The sequence below is a fragment of the Pestalotiopsis fici genome (assembly GCF_000516985.1).
Source record: "Pestalotiopsis fici W106-1 unplaced genomic scaffold PFICI_Scf_1, whole genome shotgun sequence".
In the NCBI taxonomy this organism is placed as follows: domain Eukaryota; kingdom Fungi; phylum Ascomycota; class Sordariomycetes; order Amphisphaeriales; family Sporocadaceae; genus Pestalotiopsis; species Pestalotiopsis fici.
Window position 1 is genome coordinate 3,236,033 of NW_006917091.1, and position 23,492 is coordinate 3,259,524.

At 48.8% G+C, this 23,492-nt stretch overlaps 9 protein-coding genes across 9 annotated transcripts; 4 read left to right on the plus strand and 5 right to left on the minus strand.

The window, feature by feature from the left end:
• Window positions 1-3,121: 3,121 nt before the first annotated feature.
• Window positions 3,122-4,038, plus strand: PFICI_00993 (uncharacterized protein; the record flags this gene model as incomplete). Its single annotated transcript, XM_007829574.1, has 2 exons — window positions 3,122-3,198; window positions 3,498-4,038. The coding sequence occupies 2 exons, from the start codon at window positions 3,122-3,124 to the stop codon at window positions 4,036-4,038; spliced, it is 618 nt and encodes a 205-aa protein (XP_007827765.1).
• Window positions 4,039-4,254: 216 nt separating this feature from the next.
• Window positions 4,255-4,554, plus strand: PFICI_00994 (uncharacterized protein; the record flags this gene model as incomplete). Its single annotated transcript, XM_007829575.1, has 1 exon — window positions 4,255-4,554. One exon carries the CDS (start codon window positions 4,255-4,257, stop codon window positions 4,552-4,554), a length of 300 nt encoding a protein of 99 aa, XP_007827766.1.
• A 503-nt stretch (window positions 4,555-5,057) lies between these two features.
• Window positions 5,058-5,906, minus strand: PFICI_00995 (uncharacterized protein; the record flags this gene model as incomplete). Its single annotated transcript, XM_007829576.1, has 1 exon — window positions 5,058-5,906. The coding sequence occupies one exon, from the start codon at window positions 5,904-5,906 to the stop codon at window positions 5,058-5,060; it is 849 nt and encodes a 282-aa protein (XP_007827767.1).
• Window positions 5,907-6,363: 457 nt separating this feature from the next.
• Window positions 6,364-7,797, minus strand: PFICI_00996 (uncharacterized protein; the record flags this gene model as incomplete). Its single annotated transcript, XM_007829577.1, has 1 exon — window positions 6,364-7,797. One exon carries the CDS (start codon window positions 7,795-7,797, stop codon window positions 6,364-6,366), a length of 1,434 nt encoding a protein of 477 aa, XP_007827768.1.
• Window positions 7,798-10,776: 2,979 nt separating this feature from the next.
• On the plus strand, window positions 10,777-11,859 carry PFICI_00997 (uncharacterized protein; the record flags this gene model as incomplete). The annotated part of the gene is made up of 2 exons (XM_007829578.1): window positions 10,777-11,676; window positions 11,824-11,859. 2 exons carry the CDS (start codon window positions 10,777-10,779, stop codon window positions 11,857-11,859), a joined length of 936 nt encoding a protein of 311 aa, XP_007827769.1.
• Window positions 11,860-12,130: 271 nt separating this feature from the next.
• PFICI_00998 (uncharacterized protein) lies at window positions 12,131-14,303 on the minus strand (the record flags this gene model as incomplete). The annotated part of the gene is made up of 2 exons (XM_007829579.1): window positions 12,131-13,286; window positions 13,339-14,303. 2 exons carry the CDS (start codon window positions 14,301-14,303, stop codon window positions 12,131-12,133), a joined length of 2,121 nt encoding a protein of 706 aa, XP_007827770.1.
• A 955-nt stretch (window positions 14,304-15,258) lies between these two features.
• On the minus strand, window positions 15,259-16,443 carry PFICI_00999 (uncharacterized protein; the record flags this gene model as incomplete). Its single annotated transcript, XM_007829580.1, has 1 exon — window positions 15,259-16,443. One exon carries the CDS (start codon window positions 16,441-16,443, stop codon window positions 15,259-15,261), a length of 1,185 nt encoding a protein of 394 aa, XP_007827771.1.
• Window positions 16,444-18,631: 2,188 nt separating this feature from the next.
• PFICI_01000 (uncharacterized protein) lies at window positions 18,632-20,316 on the plus strand (the record flags this gene model as incomplete). The annotated part of the gene is made up of 4 exons (XM_007829581.1): window positions 18,632-18,660; window positions 18,711-18,909; window positions 18,965-19,593; window positions 19,644-20,316. 4 exons carry the CDS (start codon window positions 18,632-18,634, stop codon window positions 20,314-20,316), a joined length of 1,530 nt encoding a protein of 509 aa, XP_007827772.1.
• A 324-nt stretch (window positions 20,317-20,640) lies between these two features.
• Window positions 20,641-22,318, minus strand: PFICI_01001 (uncharacterized protein; the record flags this gene model as incomplete). Its single annotated transcript, XM_007829582.1, has 3 exons — window positions 20,641-20,967; window positions 21,039-21,605; window positions 21,659-22,318. 3 exons carry the CDS (start codon window positions 22,316-22,318, stop codon window positions 20,641-20,643), a joined length of 1,554 nt encoding a protein of 517 aa, XP_007827773.1.
• Between the last annotated feature and the right edge of the window lie 1,174 nt (window positions 22,319-23,492).

The window sequence follows — 23,492 nt, forward strand, 5'->3', positions numbered from 1 at the left end:
CTAGGTACTAAGTAGGTGTTGCGTATACTGCTCCGACTGGTTGACCATAACGTACTTCGGGGCTATGTTACTTCTATTTTCAATCTCAGCTCGGCTGCCTTGCCAATCTTGTATCCTCCGATTCGTTGGGCAGTTGTCACCCTCTCGACTTGTCTCCGTCGATCTCCTTACGAATCCCACAGCCTTGCCAGTGGGTTTTGTACAGCTGTGCTTCGTGCTTAGTCGACATGATCTGCCTTTAGAGAAGTTGATTATTTACATGCCAGGGTATTGACTGGTGCCTAATTGGCCGCGACTTGCGAGTGCTTGGACTACTCACAGTCGAAGGATTTTGGACGATCCTTCCTCCCGCCATAGCCTGCCTCTCACGATCTCTGTCTTCACCTTGGCTTGGCGGGCTCCTTTAAAATCAGCGTGCCCCCCAACAATAATCATCCCGTCTTACTAGGTTATATGGCATCTGCTTGTGCCAGTCACGCATATTGCCACCAACGGCACATTTAAAAATATAACGTCTCCCGTTTCCTTCGCCACGTTTATTTCGGAGACAAGAATTCCTGCAAACCCCCCACTTCTCACTACATCGAATACATCGATGCGCTCAATACCCGAAGAGAGAAGAAAGAGAGAACAAAGAGAAAGAACGTGAGAAAGAAAGGGTTGACCCGTGGCGCGATAATCCATCAAGATGAGTTTGACCCACAAGAACAACTGTTCTTTCGGCTTCTATTCTCACAGTAACCAGCAGCAGCTACAAGCTGACCCCGACATCACAGGCACAGGGGTAAGTACCTACCCATTGCTTGATACTAAAGATAAGTCCATTTTCCGCCGTGTCTCCGCTGACAGGACAATATTCTTCCAGGTTGTCGTTAATTTTATCGCAACGGCGTGGATTGCCTGGCTTTTATTCTTTCTCAACTATGTTTTCGCTCACGATCACCTCAACCCTGCTGGCTCAGGTATGGCCCCCTCAATGTGGCAACCGAATCCAATCGACATACACACAGCTGCATGGATCAGGAGAGTTGCAGGAATTCAAATGCCGCATCCTCATCTGGCACGTATATTTGATGAAGTAGGTTAAATTCAGAGTCAAAGACAGGATCTTGATTGACCTCTATCAGTGCATCTTGAATATGTGCGATATCCAGATTATGACTGGATATGCACTTCTCCTTTGCGGATTCATTCTTTTGTTTTCTTCACCTGATCCTCTGTCTGCCTACCACTGGTTTATCATTGTTTGCCTCACTTGGTTTTCTGCAATCACCCACTTGGCCGGATTAAGTATCCTTCGAACATATTTAGACGGACGCCCTCGCGTAAAAGCCATACGTGTTGTCCTCATGTTTCTTCTACTTGTGGTCCTCATCGTCGCCCTGGTTCCCACCGGCTACTTCAACTGGTACGAAAACAGCTATAGTTCTTATTTGATATCTGCAGCAGCACCACAATCGCCAGCCATCTGTTTCTTCGATGTATCGGCTGCATCGGAATTTTGGAATCACGAACGCCGTCCCTCGGATCATGAGCTACGAGAAACTCCGGCAATGCAACAGATGATTCTTGCGGTGATACTACTCGTTTTGGGGTTTACAAGTCGGTGTGTCAAACTCTTCCAACCACTTGCGCGCGGCCTTCGTCAAGGCATTCGTAGACCGGCGCGTATTTGCTTCGTCTTTGTGATTCAGAAGTTAGTTATACTACTTCGGCGACCTAAAATAAACCATTCTCCAGCTTCAACTGCCAACCAAGATTCTCTCTGGGACCGGATCTGGATATTTGCCGTCCTCACGCCCCTTGTCGGATGGTTTCTTACCCTTCGCTTCATCGCAGACTTGATCAGCTCAATGCTAGCCGAAGTGCGTGCCTCCCTGGTTTTAGGCTCATATCTAAATATTGACTGACTCGTACTTACAGATCATTTGGGTCCTAATAGCAATCATTTGGGGATTGATCAAGTTCGTCAGGGTTTTAAATGGCACACCCATTATCTTTGATGGCAGTCACTTCCCATACGAGAGAAATCAACAGTGGACGTTCGGTCAAATGATGGCTGTGGCCTTACTGGCTGCTCCCGTATTCTCACTTATATGGAAGTTTGGCGAGCTTGCCACCCAAGAAGGCATGAAAAGTGAGCAAGGGCGACAACTTATGAATTTCAATATTGAAGTCGACATCCATGGCACCACCGAACCTCAACTTTCATCTAGAGCGCCTCATCAGAATCAACTTATCGTGCCCGCGCAACCTGCCCCATTAGACATGAATTTATTGACGAACGACTTCTCCAGCCTTTTCGCCCGAAACTACTATGAAACAGCACCATGGATATGGCCCTGCATTTTCCAGGCTTATCTTACGCTTATGGCGATCGCTTTTATGAGTATATTTTTCATAAATGTAACATCTGATTACACGATGACTGAATTCTGGATTACGGAGTTTTACATGTTGCCGTACCTATGCTTGGGAATCCCCACGGCTATCACGACCACAATGATAGCTGGACTCAACCTAGACCGTTGGTACAATCATAAATCTGGCTGGAAATGGAATCTGATGTTCTGGACTGGCATTTGTATTCATGGTCTTTATTACTTGTCATTCTTTCTACGGTATCTCTTCTCACTCTTCTCACACACACGACTCCCACCCCTATACATCATCTCGTCCTGCTCCTTGTACATTCTCTATGTTTTCTGCGGCTGCCTTTTTATACTTTCGAAGGAAATCAAGGGATACTTGGTTACTCGTAGAACTACTCGTTAAGTAATCACTTGAGTCACATCGCGTGTACGTAGTGTCTCTTGCCTTGCTCATAATAGAGAGTAAGATACCCCTGTATAGACCTAGGCGTCCGGAGACTTGAATTACGCAATGTCCAATCATAAGCAGCTCATGTGCCATTTCATGGTTCGTTTGCACCAGACTCGAGAATCCTCCTGCGTTCGGCGTGATGAGATGCTTGACCAATTTAGGTTTAGGTTCAATGCTACAGGCCATTTCCCCTCCTCCTTGTCAGCATTCAACTGATCAAGTCAAGATATGCCGAAGGCCCTGCTGAGCCGATAGAATAGACATGCAAATTAATATTTAAGAGTCTAATCACAGCATAATGGCTGACCAAACAAGAAAAACTCGCCTAGGCGCTAGAGGGGCTAGAAAGGTCAAGACAGGGTGCCAGACCTGCAAGTATGTCCCCGCTTTGTTACATGTGTCGCTGATCTTCCGTATGTTGACCCAAAGCCTCTCAGAACAAGAAGAAAGAAGTGCGACGAGGTCAGACCAACGTGCTCTCAATGCCGAAACGCCGGCTGGCGGTGCGACTTTGAGACCGATGGGAGCTCAATCCCGTCGTCGTCGGCTGCGGTTGTGGCTCGGGCGGAAACTCTACCACAGCCCGGGGCAGCTTTAGTGGTCGTGCGCCCGCCCGGCGTTACGAGCCCTGCATCGTGCATACAAATAGACAGACATCTGCTGGAGTACTTTAGACACGTCACTTGGCGAGACTTTGCCTATTTTTTTGACGACCTGAGCTGGGAAGGTCAACTATTACCAGCCATCGGCGCTGAGCCCATCATATATCATACCGGGCTTGCCATTAGTGCCTTGGGTTGGAGACAGGCGAATCCAAACAATCTGTGGTCAGGATCAAGCGGCCGAGCCCGGTCCGCCGAAGAGTATTGCACTCTACAATACAACAAGGCGGTGCACCTGTTCAAGTCCCGTATGGAGGATCCGCTTGAAGACGCTCACGCCTTGCAGGTCTTGATTTTGGGCAGTCTCATGTTTATCCACCTCGAGTTCATGCGCGGCATCACGGACTTTGTCTTGGTACATCTTCGCGGTGCGAACGCTTTGCTCAAGAGCCTCAAGCAAAGGTCGCGGGATACCGCGTTTCTAGAGGCGGCTGTGGCCTATGTTGAAGCTCAGTGGAAGGGCATGACAACGCCAACATGTGCTCGGCCACCTAGAACACTTGCTGATCCACCAGCTAGGATGATAACAGTGTTAGATGATGGGGATTTATAATATCATACGGCAGATTGTACGTTGGATAATGGCTGATCAAGTCACCATTGCAAGCCGACGGCATTAGCAACAAATAATAGAAACAAAACATGACGTCATGACCAATTAAAGTACCCAGCCGTATATTTTCAAGGGTTGTGATTGTCTTCATTGCCTCATTACAGCCTCTTGTACCTTTTCAACGACAAAATCAATCGATTATAAGAAACCATAGCCATGTCATTTCTCGAAAAGAAGATCCTCGCCATGACCGAGGCACGCGAGTACCCAAAAACAATCTGTCCAAGCGAAGTAGCGCGAGCACTGACCGAAGACGAACTGCACTCTCTGGATTGCTCGGATTGGCGTGCGGCTATGGATCCGATCAGGAGGGAAGCATGGTCCTTGAAGGAGAGAAGCTTGCTGGACATTACACAGAAAGGCGAAGTCGTCGCGGCGCATGATCTAGACGAGATACACGGCCCAGTTCGCTTGCGCAGAATTCCTGAAGGCTCAGGTAGCCAACAAGATCCTTGAGACTAGAGTTCACCTTTACAAATTGTCTTGCTCAACATGGACGTACGGCGAAACTTATATTGGATGTCGAACCATGAGGATTGGACAATTTAAAAATAATTACAGAGGTCACTGTATTGTTTTCAGTTTGTCAACAAATTTCCAAAGCCAACACGACAAATTTATTTACATATGGCTTCATTCCACTTATACCCATTCCCAAAGGTCTGGTTGTTCTGGCACGACCATCAATGACACTGTATTATTACTGGGGCTCACCAATAATCTATTTCACACCATTTGGCCTGCATTTTGAGCCGACGGTTGTGGAAGCTGGTCAATTCCCCTATTACTTTATCATGGCTACAACTAGATGTAAGCTGGCTAGATACTTACTTTTGATACACAATCATCAGGCAAAGAAGACTTACCAAATACATAGATCAAGGCTTCTGAATCTCAGCACTCTGCTGATTCCTGCTTATGACATATCAATGTAATCTTCACCTCGGGGCTTGGTTTCATCAATCCTGGCGGTCATATGTATGGCTATACTCGACACCATCTAATCTGAGATGCGTTGCATACCTGATGGGCCCGGGAAGTCGACGAATATACCCAGGGTGCGGTGGCGGCGGGACCGGGGGAAATAGCGCATTTGATAGTATAGGACGGGGGCCCATGGGTCGTTCAGAATGATGGGAGCGGCTGCGGCTCGAACCGTCACGATGGCGGCGGCGCTCGCCGCGTCGCGCTGAATCGCGAGGGCTGCCGTCTGGAATCGAACGTGAGAAGAAAGCTGGGCGGTAGTCATATATATTAGCATAGGCATGACGTCTAAATGCGGTAGGATCATACTCATCGTCATCCGAGTCGGACAACTCGTAACGGTCCTCTTCGCTGCTGCTGTCAAAGAGTCTTCCATAGTCTTCTCTTCCCAAAGAGTCGCTACTTCGCGTGGACGCAGGTCTCTCTTTACAGTCTTGGCACTGTCCTGGCAGTTCCGAGACGACCTTGGGTACGTCATCGTGAATGTTGAAACCATTGGTGAGAACAATTTCGTGCGGCTTGTACTTGTGTCGGCAGCGGGAATGACGCAAATCAGCACGACACTGTGGGCATTTCGGGTCATCAGAAGCGCGGATCCACGAGACAATGCACTCGTGACAAAACATGTGCCCGCATGCTTCCAGGACTGTCCAAGTCTTGTGCTCTTCGTCTGCCGGCTGTAGAATGGCGAGCTCGGTCGTACAAATTGAGCACTCGACCTTGCAGGTGACATCTCCACAAAGATCACCCGATGCGTCAAAGTAATTCAGGACATTGGTGATGAGATTCCCATCAAGGGTGTTGTCGGTGGTCTTGGACGCCATTGTCTGAGTTTCTTGGGTGGGTTGGTGCAAATGCAGGTAATTGTTCTTGTCTTTGATTCCGCAGTGGAGCCCAGACGTTGCAAACGGCAAATATATAATGAACCAAAAGATTGGGCTGAGGCACTACAATGCCTTGTCGAGTATTACGAGTGCATAGAAGTATAGCTCATGATTCTAGAAGTTAGTTGCTTTGTTCTCCAAGTCACCGTGTTGGATACCTTTGTTCTCTCAAGACATGCATCCGCATCAAAGAAGACAATTGAATGCACTAACAATGACCATATATGGTGGATTGATTGTATCTCGTAGACGCTACATCTCCCTATTGGCCTGAATGTGGCTGCTTGAAGAATATTCCAGATTCGCTAAATCATGCTCTGCCATGTTGCTCTAATATACATATGAAATGGTACATATTTACACATTATTTTGGGGAGACACGTTGTATTGTTGTCTCCTAGTCCATGCGACTCATTCTAATGTCCAGGTATGATCCCAAAACTGAACTCTCGCTCTCGCTCCTGGTGTGACGGTCCGTTGGACTGGCCGGATGGGTATAATTTCGCGTCGGCACCCTGAGGCCTTGAGGCTTGGCGGCCGACTGGGGATCGAGCATCCTGGGGCTGGGCTTTTCCGGCTCCGAATGGGTTGACCTTTCCTCCTCCACAATGATTTGCAGGCCGCCGTCTGGATGACCGAGATCCCGGGCCTTTTCGGCCTTTTTAGCCCGCTTCTTTTCGTCTTCGGCCGCCATGAGTTCCCTCATCATGGCAACTCCTTCCTCGCGATCTTCTCTTTTTTCAATGCTGAGTCCCCAGGCCTTGAGGAATGTTGCTTCTCCACGGTAATTCCTGTGCAGCCACAACCTCTCTTGCGGGGAGAGTCGGGAAACTGGCTTCTCAGGCAGTGCCTTGGCTTTTGGGTCTGGCTGCTGTTGAATTTCTGCAGGTACTACTGGTGATTTGTTTGGATTGCCATCGTCTGGACTTGTGGGACTGATTGCAGATACTGTGGGCAACGGCTTGGACGGCGGCGGGCTAATGAGAGGAGGGAGAGGAAACCATTGCGTCTCTCGCTCATTGAGTGCCATTTCCACATTCTTGTCGTGTATGCTCTTTTCATGAGCGTCCTCCTTGATCAGCTGGCCAACGTGCGTAGCCAGAGATGTCGTTCTCTCCGGTCTGACAAATTCATTGGGGGTACCACCCAATGGCTTGGGTGGGAGTTCTTTTGACTGTGTGCGGCCACGGCGCTGAAGATCTGTGGCGGATTGGGTCCTCCGAAGTTGCTTCACTGATCTTGGTACGGAATCGGATCGAGGTGGCGATGCCGACGAGTATGGTGGGGGCGAAATAATCTTGGAGAATGATGATGTCGATGTAGCCGAAGCCAATGGCGACGGTATCTTGTCGCTTGGAACCTTGAGCGGCTCAGGGCTCATTTGTGGGGAAATAGACTCCCACGACCTTGTAGAAGGTGTAGGGGATACTACATCCCGGGGTTCCGTCCTGGAACTGGCAGAAGGCGGCGGGGATATGAGATCTCGTGGCTCGATTCTAGAGTGTCTAGAATTGGATGAAGGCGAAGGGGAAAGCCTTTCATGAGAAAACCTCTCGTGAGAAAGCCTCTCGTGGGGAGTCGTACTGGACCTCGCAATCCCAATCGGCGGCTGAGGTGGTGGCCCAATTGGCGAGAACCATGTTGTGCATGGTCGCTCCTGTTCCCGGCCACTTGATGTGGTCGGCGACTCTGGGCCACTTACACGAGAGCCGCCGAGATGAATGATTTCAGTGGCCGTCGAGGCCAAGCTGGTCTTGCTCGATGAATGCTGCCCATAATTCCATCTGACCCAGGCTTTGGTACGCTGGCTAGGCTCTCTCGTGATGGGCATCCTCGTTCTGGGGCGGACCGCTAGCAAGCAAGTATATACGTGTGCATGTAAGAATGACGACCAGCGCGCTAAATTGGAGAAATAAAAAGGAATTGGCTGTTATGAGAATGGAAAACAAAATCCGTAGGACATCTACCTTGGCAATGGCAAGAAGGGAAAAAGAAAGACCAGCAGTTGGAAAGAGAGAGAGAGACAGATCTTTCGGGCGAGAGAGAACGTAATGAATTGCGCAAAACCTACACCTTCTTTCTAATAATAATACATGTCGCTGCTACTCTGGGTCGGCGTTATCAAAAATTCTTACGACAGCTTTTCTTGGCGGCTCAAGTTACAAGGTTGTATTGGCGGCGGGCAACCCTGTCACGCCTTAATATAGTCGTAACCCCCTTAACCAATCTAGGCGCTCTCGCATCCCAAAGCGGTAATGGCGTGCACTGTCGAACCCATGGTCCTGGGGCTCTTGGCTGTTTTCCTGCCGGGAATCTCAGGGAATCTCAGGGCATCTCCCCTAGGATTGATGACTCGGTTGACGACGCCGGCTTTAGCGTCGACAGAGATCACACTAGATCAGACGAAACACGAGCCTCAGCTTGGCTCGAGCAGGCCTAGAAACTAGCCATCCGAAAGAAACATGTTTATGGAAAGAATAAGGGAAAAACTTCAAGGCCCCAGAGGCACGGCACAAGAAAAGGTGTATTAGGGCACAACAACATTCAAAGGAATTTCAAGATCTATGTCTCATTTTTCCAGCACTCTTCAGACTCGTAGGCTACCACCCACTACCTACCATATCTTCTACACTGCTACTTGGCCAATACTTGACTCGCAAGCGAACCGCCCAACATTTCCCTTGAGCCCTGCGGCAGCAACCGTTAGCAACCGACGCTTCAGGTCGCTTCGATATGCGAGCCACGACATCTCATCCCACGCCCCACTTGGAATGGCACAGAATACTGGTCGTAGCGTGCACAATTCCATGGTGAAGAAGCGCATCTTATCCTTCCACGGACCATGACCTGGATTTTATCTCCCGCCAAGACTCTTTGTCCCATCAAGGACTTGGGACCACGTGGATCTACCCAGTCCTTTGTTCAAACTTACCGTCCCACGTTGATCAAGACTTTTCAGCCCGTACAAAAAAGCATGTGCTGTGGATTTACTCTAGGTACCGACCTAAACTGTTTTCCATCACCACCGCCGTTAAGTCTCAGTGGATTCCGGGGAAGCAAAACCTTGCTTTTTCAAACACGCATGTTTTTTTTTTCTCCTTCGGGCTTACCCGCCAAGCTATCGTCCCCGTGGCCATTGAAATTTCAAGCATTCTTTTTCTTAACAAAATGAACAAAGCCGATACGGGGGCGGCGCACGTTTCACCTGAGGAAATTCCTTCTTTTTGGTTTAAGTCCTTGCATGCCTGCCTCGGCTCCTATCTCCGAGCAAGCGAGGGTGACTATGCAGGAACAAAAACGTCCCATGATCATGATCACCGCTTATTCCCCCCGCCCCCTTCCCTTTCTCTCTACATACTACTCTTCGTGATACCACAGTAGCTCATTTGCAGCATCCCATCAACGTTGCACTCTAGCCTCGACTTGCATGAACAGTGTTTAGTAGATCATATATACCTGTGGAGATGGCCGCTGTCAAGATGACGTGACACTAATGAGGTACCAGTGGCCGATGTTACGGAACAATAATAATCGACATAACCCCTTTCCAGTGCCAGCATTCCTTTGGTTGGAGAAATGTTTAGGGTGCAATCGATAAAAATTTCAATCCTCCGAAAATTCAATCTGTTTATATTGATTTATTGATCAGCTTGGGGCCTAACGTCTATATAAGCCTCGGGGTGCCGAGATGCAAATTTAAAATAGTGGCAGGAGGGAGGAGGAAAAAAAGACATGTGCCGCATCTCCACCTTATAAACACAAAGATTGAAATTGGTCCGCGTTTAGATTTAGTCTTTGCATCTTGATATATTATTCTGGCGAGACCACAGACTATTGAATTGTCCATCTATCTTGGCTACCTGGCAAGTATCGTGATTTGAAAGACTAGAGCCCGTGCCACTTGGAGTATGTAGACCCTTGTCCACTGCCTCAGTCGATTTCCCACTACTATTGGAACGATGCAATATAGCTATATATGTTTTCATGCTTCCATGTGACTGACAGACATGATATATCAGAAAAAAACTGTCATTTCTCACTAAATAAAAGACCAACATCCTTATGCACTCAGTGCTCAGACCCTTTGCTCAAGTGCATCAAGTCGAGGTATAGCAATTGGTGGATGAATTGGCATTGCGCCTTTGGGGGGATCCGCGCAAAAGTGCTGGCCATGCTCGCTCCGTCCATTAGCACTGTGCGCCATTCTTGTCACGATCAAGGCATGATATAGGCCGCGCAAACGAGTATAATCGCCAGTGTTGTGTATCTAGACTTTGGCCATGACTATGGCTATTAAAAAAGGCCAGAATGGACCAGAAAATATGGAAATGTCGACGTTGACATCGTTTTGGACCCTTTTTGACCATGTTTTTGATGCCCATTTGAAACCTGTATTGGGGCTGCTACAAACTCATCTTTGGCTAAAAGATCAGTAAACTACATTCAATATGTTCGTAGCGATCCATGTTATCTGGGAAATGTTTCTTATGATACATAGTCGATGTTGTGGTTGAATGCGGTGTCAATTTCTGCCGTCGAGCCGTGATTTTGTGTGGACCGAAAGCTACCGGAAACGACCGAAAGCGACCGAAAGGAACCGATCGGTCCCATTCGGGATCCAGTCGCCGTGCGCCGCATCTTCCGGCACCGTATTATCATCGCCGGCCGGATTTTCTTTTCTCGGCTCCCGGGCGCACATTTTTGAATTTGACTTGGTCCCTCGGTTCGTCTAGGCCACATTTTTCTCCCCCCCTCTGCAACACCCTTGACTTTCCCCGCCTTGTGAACTTCATTGACAAGATTTCTCACCATGTCGACCAAGCCTGAATCCTCGACAGCACAATCCGCAGATGCAGCAGCGTCCGCATCATCCTCGTCAACACCCACACCAAAGTTTAGCTGCGCAATTTGCAACTCCAAAGATGCCAAGACCTGCGCAGGCTGCAAAAGCACCGCATACTGTGGCAAGGCTTGCCAAAAAGCAGACTGGCCATGCCACAAGTTGCTCTGCTCTACCCTTGCCAACGAGGAGTTCGAAAAAGACCGCCCTGATGATTCCATTCGCGCCGTAGTATTCCCAACCGACGAAGACAAGCCGGTCCTTCGTTACTTTGCCGTAAAGGGCTGGGTTGAGGGCTTATATGATGCAGCGGGAGAGGTCCTCGATGAATACGATAACCAAGAGTTTGTCAAGATGGTGGCCGATGCCTTGAGCGATGAAGAGGATAGTTATATTCAGCCGAGACCGTACGCCTACATCAAAGTCAACAAGGTCCGGGGGTATCGCGATACCGAAAGTGTGCTCGAGGTCTGGACACAGCTGTGGTACCCCGAGGCCCTTCCCAACCAGTCCATCCTCAAGGCCGCGGGCGGCAAGACGAAATACCACCCATGGCACCGCAGCGTCATGATTGTCGCCATGACCAACCCCAAGACGGACGAGCGCGGCGAGATGGTGTATAAGGACATGTCGCTTCGCGACTTTCGCGACGCCGTGGATTGGCTGGCGGATTTTAACAACCCCTCGCGAAAGGACGATGCGCCGGCGAATGCCGAGGAACGATACTATCAGCTCAATAGGTTTGCGTACGCAGACCATTTCGCGAGGAAAGCCAGAGAGAACGGGAAAGGTGAGGACAAGGAGTCTTTATACAGAGATGCTGACAGACGTCGGTGGGAGGAACAAGCAGAAGAAATGCGCGGTTCATCGGTAAGCGAATTTTGAATCTTCTCATTTATTACAATATGTTTTGGATACAAACACTTGATGTCAATTGAATTGCTTTGTCCCCTCCTCATGTCAAGATACCTACTCATAACAGGCATGGCGAAATATTACCAACTGACATTTCAATAGTGGGAGGCTTATTACAAAGACTACAACTCACTCTGAGATTTCCCATGGCGCTTTCCTTTCTTTCTTGATTACGCGTGAGTACGGGTAACACTCATGTCAGACTCAGGGCACCAGATTTCTTTCCTAGGGCTCCGAAGAAGTAGGCAAACATAAATATATTATGATTTTTCTCTTTCAATTAATTGGGAATGACCTGGATCATCTCCATATAGTGTCGGGATCGTTTCGAGTGTATGAGCAGATAAAGTCCGACTACTTCTTGCTTTTAGCAGAACCAGCAATAATCACCGCCTGAAACAGTTAGCAGTCAGCTCATATTGAGTATGCATTGAAGGTACTTGCCTGATGTCTTGAAACGGTACTGGAACCTCGTGTTGTTGTGAGCAATGGGAACCCAGAAAAAAGGGTTTATTATGACTGTCGTGGTTCCTCGTATCCGAAATACTTTAGAAGATGGCGGATCGTTGTCATCTAGGTGCTCCAGCAACTTTTCCTGAAGCCTCTGGGACACGCGGCCTGATGTAGATTCCACATACCAATGACGATTATCATTGGTAGTTCGCGCCAGGTGCTCCAATTGGTTCAATGTGAACTCGCATGAAAGAGAACTCAATGGTGAAAAGACTTGCTTCGTGTTTAGAGGTCCCAGACAAAGGCACGTCAGCTCGTCATCTCCCTTGCCATACGATCCGAGCAAGAGTGGTCTCCCAGCAGCGATTTCAGTGCAGATGGCGGTAATTATTTTCCAAGGTTCATGGTCCGTGAAGTTTACGTACCCAGAGAATACTTGTGCTGGCCATGGTCTCATTTCTAGCGACCACTCTTGGATTGCCAACATGTGGTGTACCAACTCGCCTGGGGATTTTATAGGTCGAAACATCCGTAGGGTAATCATAATGGCCAAGAGGTCATGACGGCCAGATCGACAAAGTGTCCGCAAAAGTAATTGTAGACGCAGAGTCGGGTCCTGGTGCATTTGCATTTGTTTTGCAATGCCTTGAAATCCTCGATACTCTGAAATCTCCCACATGAATCCCTTTGTTGCCAGCTTTCCATCTAGCACTAAGGCCTTGCACGATTGTCCTCCCATTGAATTTAGCGCATGCGAGAATTCGAACTGCGTGCTGAGATCTTCCAAACTAAGTTGGTTGCTTGGTAGCCAGGAAACCAAGCCGCGATTGGCCGTGTTAGCCAATTCTTGTACAAGCTCATGTAGACTGCTGAACAAGGGATTGACGTTGCCATTATATAGAGCCAACGCCAGGGCGCAGGCGGTGAATCCAAGTTGCAATTTTACAGCCTTGGTTCTGTCGATTCGTTGCTCAAAATCTGCCAAGTTCCCAAGCATGGCCAATTTATCCGAAACTTTTAGGCATTCCTTGTACGCGAGGAGTCTGACAGCTTCAAATATGGGCATTTTTGGCATGCCGTCAGTGCTGAATGTCTCATTAGCTCCTGGGGAACTAGATCTTTTTAGCCATGACTACTGTCAGGGCATTTGAAAACTGATCTTACCATTCTTGTTGAAATTGACGATACCCTGTAAGAAGAGCAAAAACAGTAGCTGGCATGACAGGAGGATGAGAAAAGCCCGACACCAGACCGTACAAAACTTTCGGAGAACCACCCGCCAGCATATTCAAATAGAGCGGCTGATTACCGCGCAGTACCCATTCTCGGGAGACATTTTGTTGGTCTTGAGCATCACGACTTTGGTTATACCTCTCCGTGAGTTCCCTCCACCAAGTGCCTCCGGTATCGAGAGACTCGTGCCATCCAACCATGAAACGTAGCTGGTCGTACGTCGCGACTCCCATTTCTTGGGCAGCCCATGCACGCGTCCACCATGAATCTCCCATGACTCGCTCACGAAGAGTGACTTGGGCTCCATCTCCCATCTCTGCGAGCTTCTCTAGAGCATTGATATCCGCGCGATTTGTGACATGGTGGCCCAGTACAGCCAGCACAATGGCGGCCTGTCGATACACGACGTGCATGCTCTGAATAGCCTGTGCCACTTCATCTTCATCTTCTTGGTCAATGCACTCTTGATCGATCCAAATCTTGCGAATTCCATGTGCGCGCGCAAATGCAAAAGCCCGTCGAAGGACGTCGATGGGAGCATTAACCGGCCTCCAAAACTTTTCTCCCGGTCGTCTTGGGGTACCTGCCAAGATGTGGTGCTTGGCGGGAAGGACGCCCGACTTGTTCTCTGGCCAGCGATAGGAAATGGCGATATATGGCTCGGACAAGTCATCTAGACTAGTGCTCTCAATCAGCTCGTACGCATGGTCGGTATCCTCATGAGACACCTCAACTACGAAGCGAAGATGTTGAAGCCAGCCGTGATAAGAGGACTGGGGCTGCATCAGCGCTTGCGCCATTTCCATGTGAAGAAGCAGGCGGCCGCCTGTTGTTTGGTTCGGCCAGAGGTCAATCGATTGCAATGACTCAAAGCCATCGTATATCATGTCATTCATGATGCAAGCGCAATGGATATCTAGGCAGTTGTGAAACTGTCGGCAAGATGTCCGAATCCATGGTTTGGATGAGGATCTCTTTATTGCAAAGCTGAAAGCAATGATAAGGCAGATATGCACTCGCCCTGCACTGCCGCAGTGGCGGACCAATCCTACTTGATGAATTGGAGTATTGGTGGTTGGTCGTCTTTCGCAGCCTTAGCTACAGCCTGTAGGTAAGCCACTAACTAGGTCAGAGCCAGCCAAGTAAAATCCGATCGCAACCCACCCAAGTGTTGGTGGATACCTACCAGGTAGTTGCTAGGTACTCTCGATTCTCGTCGACGCCCACCCGAACAGAAACCCACGATGGCTTCACTATTAGGTAAAAATGGACCATCTTGCATCAATATGTAGTTTCCTAAGCACACTTCTTTCAACAGCCCTCAGGAGTATTTGACAGCATTAGTGGTTTAGTGGTAAAATCCATCGTTGCCATCGATGGGCCCCGCGTTCGATTCGCGGCTAATGCAACTTATCTTTTTGCATCTTTTTGAAGATGCCATAGTTGCAGACACGGCGCACCATGAGCACGGAAAGGAATCAACAGCCCGGTCCTCCCTATGATTTTTGCGCCAGCAGCCGCTGCGTTGCTGCGAGTATAGGCGATTTTCGTAGTCCAGTCCGCTCGCAATGTTTGGCATCGCCATGCTGGCCAGCTTGGGTTTACTTGACAGTGCTCAATTATAATTGCTGATGAGACCAATCTTTTGCATCATTATATATACAAGTCTTGAACAAGTTCATGGAGAAGAAATATTTGGCCAGAGACAGGATCGTGCAAGGGGTTAAACCTGGGTCTTCCACTCGAGAGTGTCAGTTTTGCGCAATGGGTTTTCCTGGTGACTCCGGACGTGTTGCCATTGCACCAATCTGGCTTTTATTAGCTATTCGAAAGAATCACCTTCTGAAGATGTTAAAATCCAAGGGCATCCTCAAAATCTTGCCATTTGCTACCAACGGGCTGCACAAGAGTATAACTCGCCCCAGTCTGGTTCATCTCCTGCACACCGGTGACGAGATACAGCGGCGTCAACTCGCCATCATTGCTAAAGAAGAGCTTGGGCCGCTCCCGACGCTTAAAGAGCTGTGTCGATCCATCGGTGAAGTTGACGGTCGAGTTGAATGCCTCCTGTTGCTTGAACGTCCAGGGCCCCGTCAAGTTCCTTGCAAACATGTGCGCGCCCACCCGCGGATACTTTTGCCCGTCTTCCTCGACGATATCAATCATCCAGTGCGCAAGAAAGTGCCAGTTGCCGCGTTTGTCGTGCCAGAGGAACGGATCTTCGGTCCAGGTCGGGCTGTACTCGGTCGTGTTCCACTGCTGCTGGTACAAGAGCTCGTAGCTGCCGTTCCAGTGATCACCAATGAAGATGGCGTCGTCCTCGATGCCGAGCGCAATCTGGCTCGTCGGATTCTCTGCCGTCCATAGTGGCCAGGGCGCGGGATTTGTGGACTGAGGATCCATAGAGCTGAGAATCAATTCAAAAGGCGTCCAGGGCCCGTGAGGATCATCGGCACTTGAGACAGAAATGTTATTCGGCCATCGCGTATTGGATATAGACTGGCACTTGGTAGCCTCTGGCGCGTCAACCCCAATCGTATATAGTAGATACTTTTGGTCTGCCGGACTGAAAAAGACGTAGGGGTTGTGACGAAAAGGCTCCGTAACGGCTTCGGCGTAGAGGTATGGGCCTTGCGGTCCGGTCCTCGACTCGGCGCGGGCGATAAAGGACGAAGGTCGCCAGCCCGACAGGCCACAGCCGTGCGCAAACTGCGAGGTGAACATGTGGAACAATCCCGAGTCATTGGGATCCTGCACGATGGAGCCGCACCATGACGAGTTCCCGTACGAGCCAAAGTCATCTGCATTCTGGACCGTTGTGTGGTTGTAACCTGTTCCTCTTGTCGCGGGCGCGAGGTCTAGTCGGCCGCAGTCATCACCAAACCATCCTGGATCACAGCTGCACGTGTTGGGTTCATCGCTTGTATCGGCGGCGACACAAAGCCCGTTCAGACTACAATCATCGTCGGTTTCGCAAGCTCGCGCTATGTGCGCGACAGCAAGGCCGAACATGAGGACATTGCGAAGGGATTGCATACTGAGACATTTGCGGTTGGTAGTTCCTCAGCGCGTATCACTGATTGACAAGACTGAGCTGCCGTGGTTGACACACGGCGATATCATAATTGGAGGTAGCTTGGCACAAAATGAAAGTTGTGTATATCTCTTCCCCTCATTCGCGTACATATCTACGCCGATCACACGGAAGAAATATCACCAATGTGACTTTATCCAGACAATTGCAGTCTGCGTTGCTTCATGCATCAGTGATACGAGAACTGTGGAATGGTTTTTCCAGGCAATCGACAGGGCATTGCAAGTTGCCACTCGAACTGTATGTGCATCGCCTGCATAACACAACATGAGCTGATTCGTATGGCCAGATTGAATCCATCAGAAAAAATACAAAGCAGTGTTCAATGTTGCTGCAGCACCATTCAAATCTTGATGAAGCAATCTGCCAAACTCATACTTACTGGGCTACACATGAGCGCACCAAGGACTGAAGTCGACTCATGCTAGGACCAAGAGTCTTCACTTGTCATGATTAATGAATTACATGCCGCTTATCCACAGATCACGCATCGGCCGGAAAAGTCAGCCTAGCCTCGCTCTCATTCCTGGAAAATCGTCTTGAAATTGACAATAATGTGGAGGATTATGCAAGCGCATGCATGGAACTAGATGCGTGAGTAGACACCCTGACTAGAAGATTGAACCGGCCTGCTGGATTCCAATCTGGCATAAGTATTGGTCAGAATAATTTAGTTGCTTTAGACCTAGTCATTGATGTTGTATTTATGGTGTGTCATGGTTTCATAACTAGTAGTTACCCTGTATCAACCCATGAGAAAGCAAAGTGTGGGATGTGTACTATACTGGCCTGATTCGGAATCATTGACTTGGTCGTAGTTGAGCTCAATCTGCCGGTTCTGGATCCTACTGTGTACGAAAGGGTGACTCCTGAATCAATAAAGCAGGACTTTTCTGCCATTCACCGCTGCGGGATGTATGATGGATTCTTCTTTGACCATACCTTTTGCTAATCGGTCTCGCGTTCCTCAGCCCATGTCGAGATCCGATAGCGCCAATGTCGAGTCACCGGGTCAATCGGGACGCCTGACAAACATTGTGCTGATTATCAGATAGAATTGGATCATTGGATCCCAAATGGCCCTTGTCACAGGCTTACGTTGGTCTTCTTTTCAGCCTCCTTTCGGATACGAAAGCTTGTCACGGACTAAGAGAAATCCTGTCAAGCCTGCAAGCTTGTTCAAAAGGAATTGGGTGCTACGGTTATGTGCGCCGAGAACACCGTCCATCTTCCCTCCACGTCGACGTTACCCCAGCTGACGGAAGAATTACGATTGGTGGAAGTTGGAGATTCCGGGGAACCTGGGGAGAGGCGGCACCCCCTGTAGCACCTATGGTAGGGACTAGTTGGGGACTAGATCCTGGGCCATGTGGCTTCCACAATATGGGGGAGACTATCCGAGATTGGTTCCTTACTCGCAGCAACAAATCGAAGTCGTTCCCGACAGTTGCAAGTTGCATCCGAATTAGAGAAGCGACGGAATTTTTGGTGGTCGCTACGGTCAGCAACGGCGCTATCCCACTGAAACGAGCTGGTTGGTTTCTGGGGGACAGAGCTGAGGGATTTGGAGACTGTGGGGGAATAGCTCTCCTCCCTTGTCCCCGAAGGCGGTCTATCGACTGAGAAATGGCCTGGTCTCCTGTCTCCTTGGGGAAGCACCCGCTCTCTCCACGATTTCCACATTGTCTAGGAGAATTTCCCCAGCTGGGGCGGATTCCAGCCCATCAGACTAGTTGGTTATTCCTGTTGCAAGCGAGACGACAGACTGAACTCTGAACGCCTGGCCCGTACCGTAGAAGCGAGGAGCCACGCACAACCAACCTGCCTTGGAGGTGTAGTGCGAGTCTTGACTGGCCCAGACCCATGTGCCAACCCCGGACGTAATCAATGATACTCGCTTTATCTGGGGATCCAATCACGTTGAAAGAGCATCTTGCATGGGCATTTATATCTTGTGGTGCACGCCCAAATAATAATCTATCCCGACTTTTCTCTTTTTCTGTCGGCTTGGGAGAGGAAGACTTCTTTATTTGCCTCTGTACACGATCGCGGTGAAAGTCTTGTTTTCTGTGTCTCGCTACTATACCCGATTATACGAGAGACGGGCTTTTGCCTGTTTAGACCGCCAAGATGCCTACCAAGGAGAGAGTCTACAACTGGTAAGTTTGGTCGACTGCCCAAGCACCTCCAATACTAACAACAAGTCGAGGTATGTGTGCCTGGTTGCTGCCATGTGCATGGTGTTGTATGGCTACGATGCGTCCGTCTTTAATGCTGCACAAGGCTCGACAAACTGGCTGGCATGGATGGATATCGACCCCGACAAGGACACTTATCTGCTCGGTCTGATCAACACTGCCTATACGATTGGAGCAATTGTAGCAGGTTGGTTCATGGGCGGTCCCATTGTATGTTATCCATCTAGGACGTTGTCCACACAGTTTATTAACTCACTTTTGACAGGCTGATTACTTCGGTCGCCGCGTCGGCATGGGCACTGGCTGCTTCGTCACTATTATTGCAACCTTCCTGCAGACATTTTCCCCCTACCACAAGCTTGGCTGCTTCATTGCCGGTCGTGTCATTATTGGTCTGGGCCAGGGCATCGCCTTGACTGCAGGCCCCGTCTACATTAACGAGATGGCGCCGGCAGAGATTCGCGGAACCATCATGACCTTTTGGCAGCTCAACTACTCTGTCGGTTCATTCATTGCCTACTGGATTGCCTTTGCCACTGGCAAGTACAAGGCTAGGCTTGGCGAATGGGACTGGAAGATGGTTGTCATCTTTCAAATGCTCGTTCCCATCATTGTCCTCGTCCTCTTGCCATTCCAGCCCGACTCCCCTCGATGGTACATCAAGCGCCACAACAATATCGAGGCGGCACGAAATGTCCTCCGAAAGATCCGCAACACGGAACAGGAAGTGGAAGACGAGATTCTGGCCATCCGTGAAGCTATTGAATTCGAAAAGGAGGCCATTAGCAGCAACTACTCGGCTCTCTTCAAGGACCCTTCGGTTCGCAAGCGTCTCTTCCTTGCTTTCATCATGAACATGGGTCAACAACTCACTGGCCAGGGAACCCTCAACTCGTGAGTCTGGCTCTCAAATACCCTCTTCTAGCACATGCTAATAATCGCAGGTATTCCACCGCCATTTACAAGAAGATCTGGACGGATCACAACACGATCAACCTCATCAATGCTCTGAATGCTACTTGCGGTATTCTATTTACCCTGAATGCCGCCTGGACTGCCGATAGATATGGTCGTAGATGGCTCCTGATGGTCGGAGCCACTGGCATGGCCGTGTGCATGCTGGTGGTGCCCGTGGTCGGCCTCGCCACGCCCACCGTCGACGGCGTCAAGTCGCAGTCGGTCGGCATCGGCATCGTCTTTTTGCTCTTCCTCTTTACCTTTTTCTACAAGCCCTCGTGGGGCGCCACAACCTGGATCTGGACCGCCGAGGTCTTTTCCGTCAACGTCCGCGCCCAGGCCGTCGGCATGTGCTCGCAGATGCAAAACGTTGCCAATACCATCTTTTCGCAGTTCTTCCCCACCTTTCTCACCAACACTGGTTTGAAGTGTCTCTTCTTCTTCATGGCCATGAACATCATCCTTGCCTTCTTTGTCTTCTTTTTCATTCCCGAGACCAAGGGTATCGCCCTCGAGGAGATTGATGTACTCTTTGGAGGACAAAACCACGTCGAAAAGGGTGGCAACATCTTGGGTGTGCCAGATGCTCACCACGCTGCAGTGGGTACAGAGACTATAGAGGAGAAGCCGACTGTGCAATCACGGGAAATCCGTGTTTGATCGTGTTCCAGGGGCGACATGAGGGAAAGGATCATCGTGAGGGTTATTGGAGGAAATGTATCATGATGCAACGGGATAGCTGGCTTTTACTATTCACCTAGAGTTGGTGTGCTTGTCACACCTATAGGGGTCATTCCGAGGACGAAATTCTACTGCATTTTTGAACAAGTCACCATGCGTTGTCCCGTGTCTACGTGCTATGTAAAATAATGCATTACTATCAATACTAGCTCTCGATTTCATACGTGTTCTCTCTTTTCCCCCAAAATGCCACACCAATTGATTCGCAGCCCTTCAACTGTAGTCCACCACTGTGCTGGGGGATCAATTGTGCTCAAAAGTATAAGGATTACGGAATCGATTCCCATAGTCCACCTTGGACTTGAGTATCCTTAGCTGTTTATCCGTGTATCGATCGTAATACCGGTCCCGGGCCTTGTCAGGGCGCATGAGCGGATCGAGATAGCCAAAGTACGACTTGTACATGCGCTTAAAGTTGGCAGCAGTATCGACCGCGCGACCTAGAAAGTCATTGAGGTTGTGAATATAGTTGATGCCTTCCTTGGGAAACGTGGCGTTGTTGTCGACCCAGGCATAGTGTTGGGCAACCCATAGACTGTCGCGGTGAGGGAAAGCGGTCCAGTGTTTATACTTTGTGGAAAAGGACACTCCATGTTAGTAAAGATCACCAGTGGTTCCCGGGTATGGTTCAGGGTACTCACCTGTTTGTTGATGAAGCTGCCTGCACCTCCCCAAAGGTCAAAGTAGGCAAAGAATGGTGTGGGAGAATCTGTATTCAAAATGAAATCAATATAAGGTCTGATTTGGTCGGCGTCCAATCCAGGTTCGGGAACAATGACACTCTTGGCGTAGAAATTTGCACGCGCCGTATAGGGCTCGGCGATTTCCAGCGGCTGGCCGTCATTTTGATCCACCAACGACGACAACCAATCGAGCTGCTTTGCATCCACTGTTGCATTGGGCAGTCCCTCGACCATGGCGGGCCGGACTTTGGTGTTGAATTCCTCCAGCGTTCCCAGATAGATGCCGCTGAGCGAGAACTGGTTGTACTGCAGCGAGATGCTGAACCCGAGCTTACTGTCCACGGCATTGTGTTTCTTGTTGTGAACAAAGTCCTGGACCGTCAGGAATGCCGCCACAGTGGCGTCGGTGCTGTGCGTCGCGTCGCTGGCATCCAGTCGAAAGTTTACCACGGCTGCTGGTGCCTTTTGCGCGTTGAGATGGAACCTGGCGGCGATACCGACCGAGTCGGCGGCACCTCGCATCCCCTATACTTGTGCATGAGTCGCAGTGCAGTATCTCATGATTCGTCCATACTTACATAAAAGAGCTCCGTATTGTTATCTTGAGATGCATACCTTATAGAGCCGTTGGCCAAGACAACATCAAGTCCGATAATCTGATCCAAGCCCAAGCCCCAAGCACGGCTGGCGAATCCATATCCGCCGTGAGTAAAGTGACCTCCGATGCCAACACCCGCGCAGCTGCCATGCGCCAGAGCCCTCTCACCTTGCTGGTACAGCGCTACGGCCAGGTTTCCCAAGCGCAGACCACCATCGACCCTGGCAACGTTGGTCCTGGAGTCGACATGGACCGTCTGCATTTCCCGCAGGTCGACGACGACCTCGCCGTCAAAGCCTCCGTTGCTAAAGGAGCCATAGGAGTGCCCGCCCGACTTTGCCTGGGCGGTCAGACCGCAAATGTGCACGCATTCCATGGCCAGGGCGACCTCATCGATGGACCTCGGCAATGCAATGAATTTTGGTGTCACGGGTACTCGGATATTGTACGTGGCGGCATATTGATCCCATTCCCGGTCTCTTGGCTCTAGGCATGGCGTGTTTCTAAACTCCATACACTTTACGAACTCTGGAGTAGAGGATTTAGGATGAGGAACCCAGTTTCTGGCGTTGACTCCAGGCAGCCAAGCTGCGATGATGGCGAGTATGATGAAGACGTATAAATGACGAATCTTGGTCATGGTGGACAGCTTATGGTGTGAAGTTGATAATTGCAGAATTGGATCTTGCGGGGGAAGGATGGAATAACTTGTAAGGAAGTCGAGGAGTCCAATCTCTCGCTGATATAAGAACCCAAACATATGGCCGTGGTGTTCCACAGAGGTGTTTGGCCATGATGGGCAAATGACTGAAAAAAACTGCAAAAGAAAACTCAAACTCTGGATCAAGGTTGACAATCATGGACGCGCTCGGCTTATATCATGTTAAAGATTGACAGTATGTCCGGAGTAGCAGCCAAGTCAAAACCTACCTAGGTACATACCTACACACGCCTCAATGGATGAGAAACCCGGATGGTCATGTTACTGAAAGAGTACTGTTCAGAACAGTGTCATTGCAAAGGAGGGAGAATAGATTTGTACATTGTTCAAGGCGAGAAGCTGTCAAACATGATCAATTATGAATTACCATTCAATATCTATACTCGTGCCACGCCCCCACTTATCGGGATGTGTTCGTTCCTCACCAACCCGTAAGTTGGTGCTACACACCTATTTCGTCAGATCACCTTTTATCGTCAATTCGTTATTTAACGATATAATTATTATTAAAGAAATTATAAAAATGAAAAAAATAATTTTAAAATAAGCTAAATAAATAATAATATAAAAAGTTAAAATTAACTTTATATGATTTTTTCTCGTTAAAATATTCAAGTTTTTAACTTTTTACATTTTTATATATTAAAAAGCGAGGAAAAATCGGAAAAATATAAAAGTTTTTAATTTATATATATTCTTTTTATAATTATATATAATTAATTTAAAATTTAAAGTTTTACTTTATTATTAAAGAATATTCAACTTTTTAATATTATAACTTTATATACGTGCATCTCCGCGAATATTAATAAATTGCAATTTTTTTTTTAAATCTCCGAGGAAAAGTTATATTAAAATATTAAGAATTTAAAATCTGTATATTTTTGCGATTTTTCGTTAATTTGTTATAATGTATGAAAATATAGGAAATTGTGGGAAATGGGTCTGACGAAAAAAGGTGATCTGACGAAATAGGTGTGTAGCACCAACTTACGGTTGGTGAGGAACGAATCCATCCAGATAAGTGGGGGCGTGGCACGGGTATATAACGAACGTGTCGAATGTAGGCGCCGTGGCTTTCGGAGCATGTCTA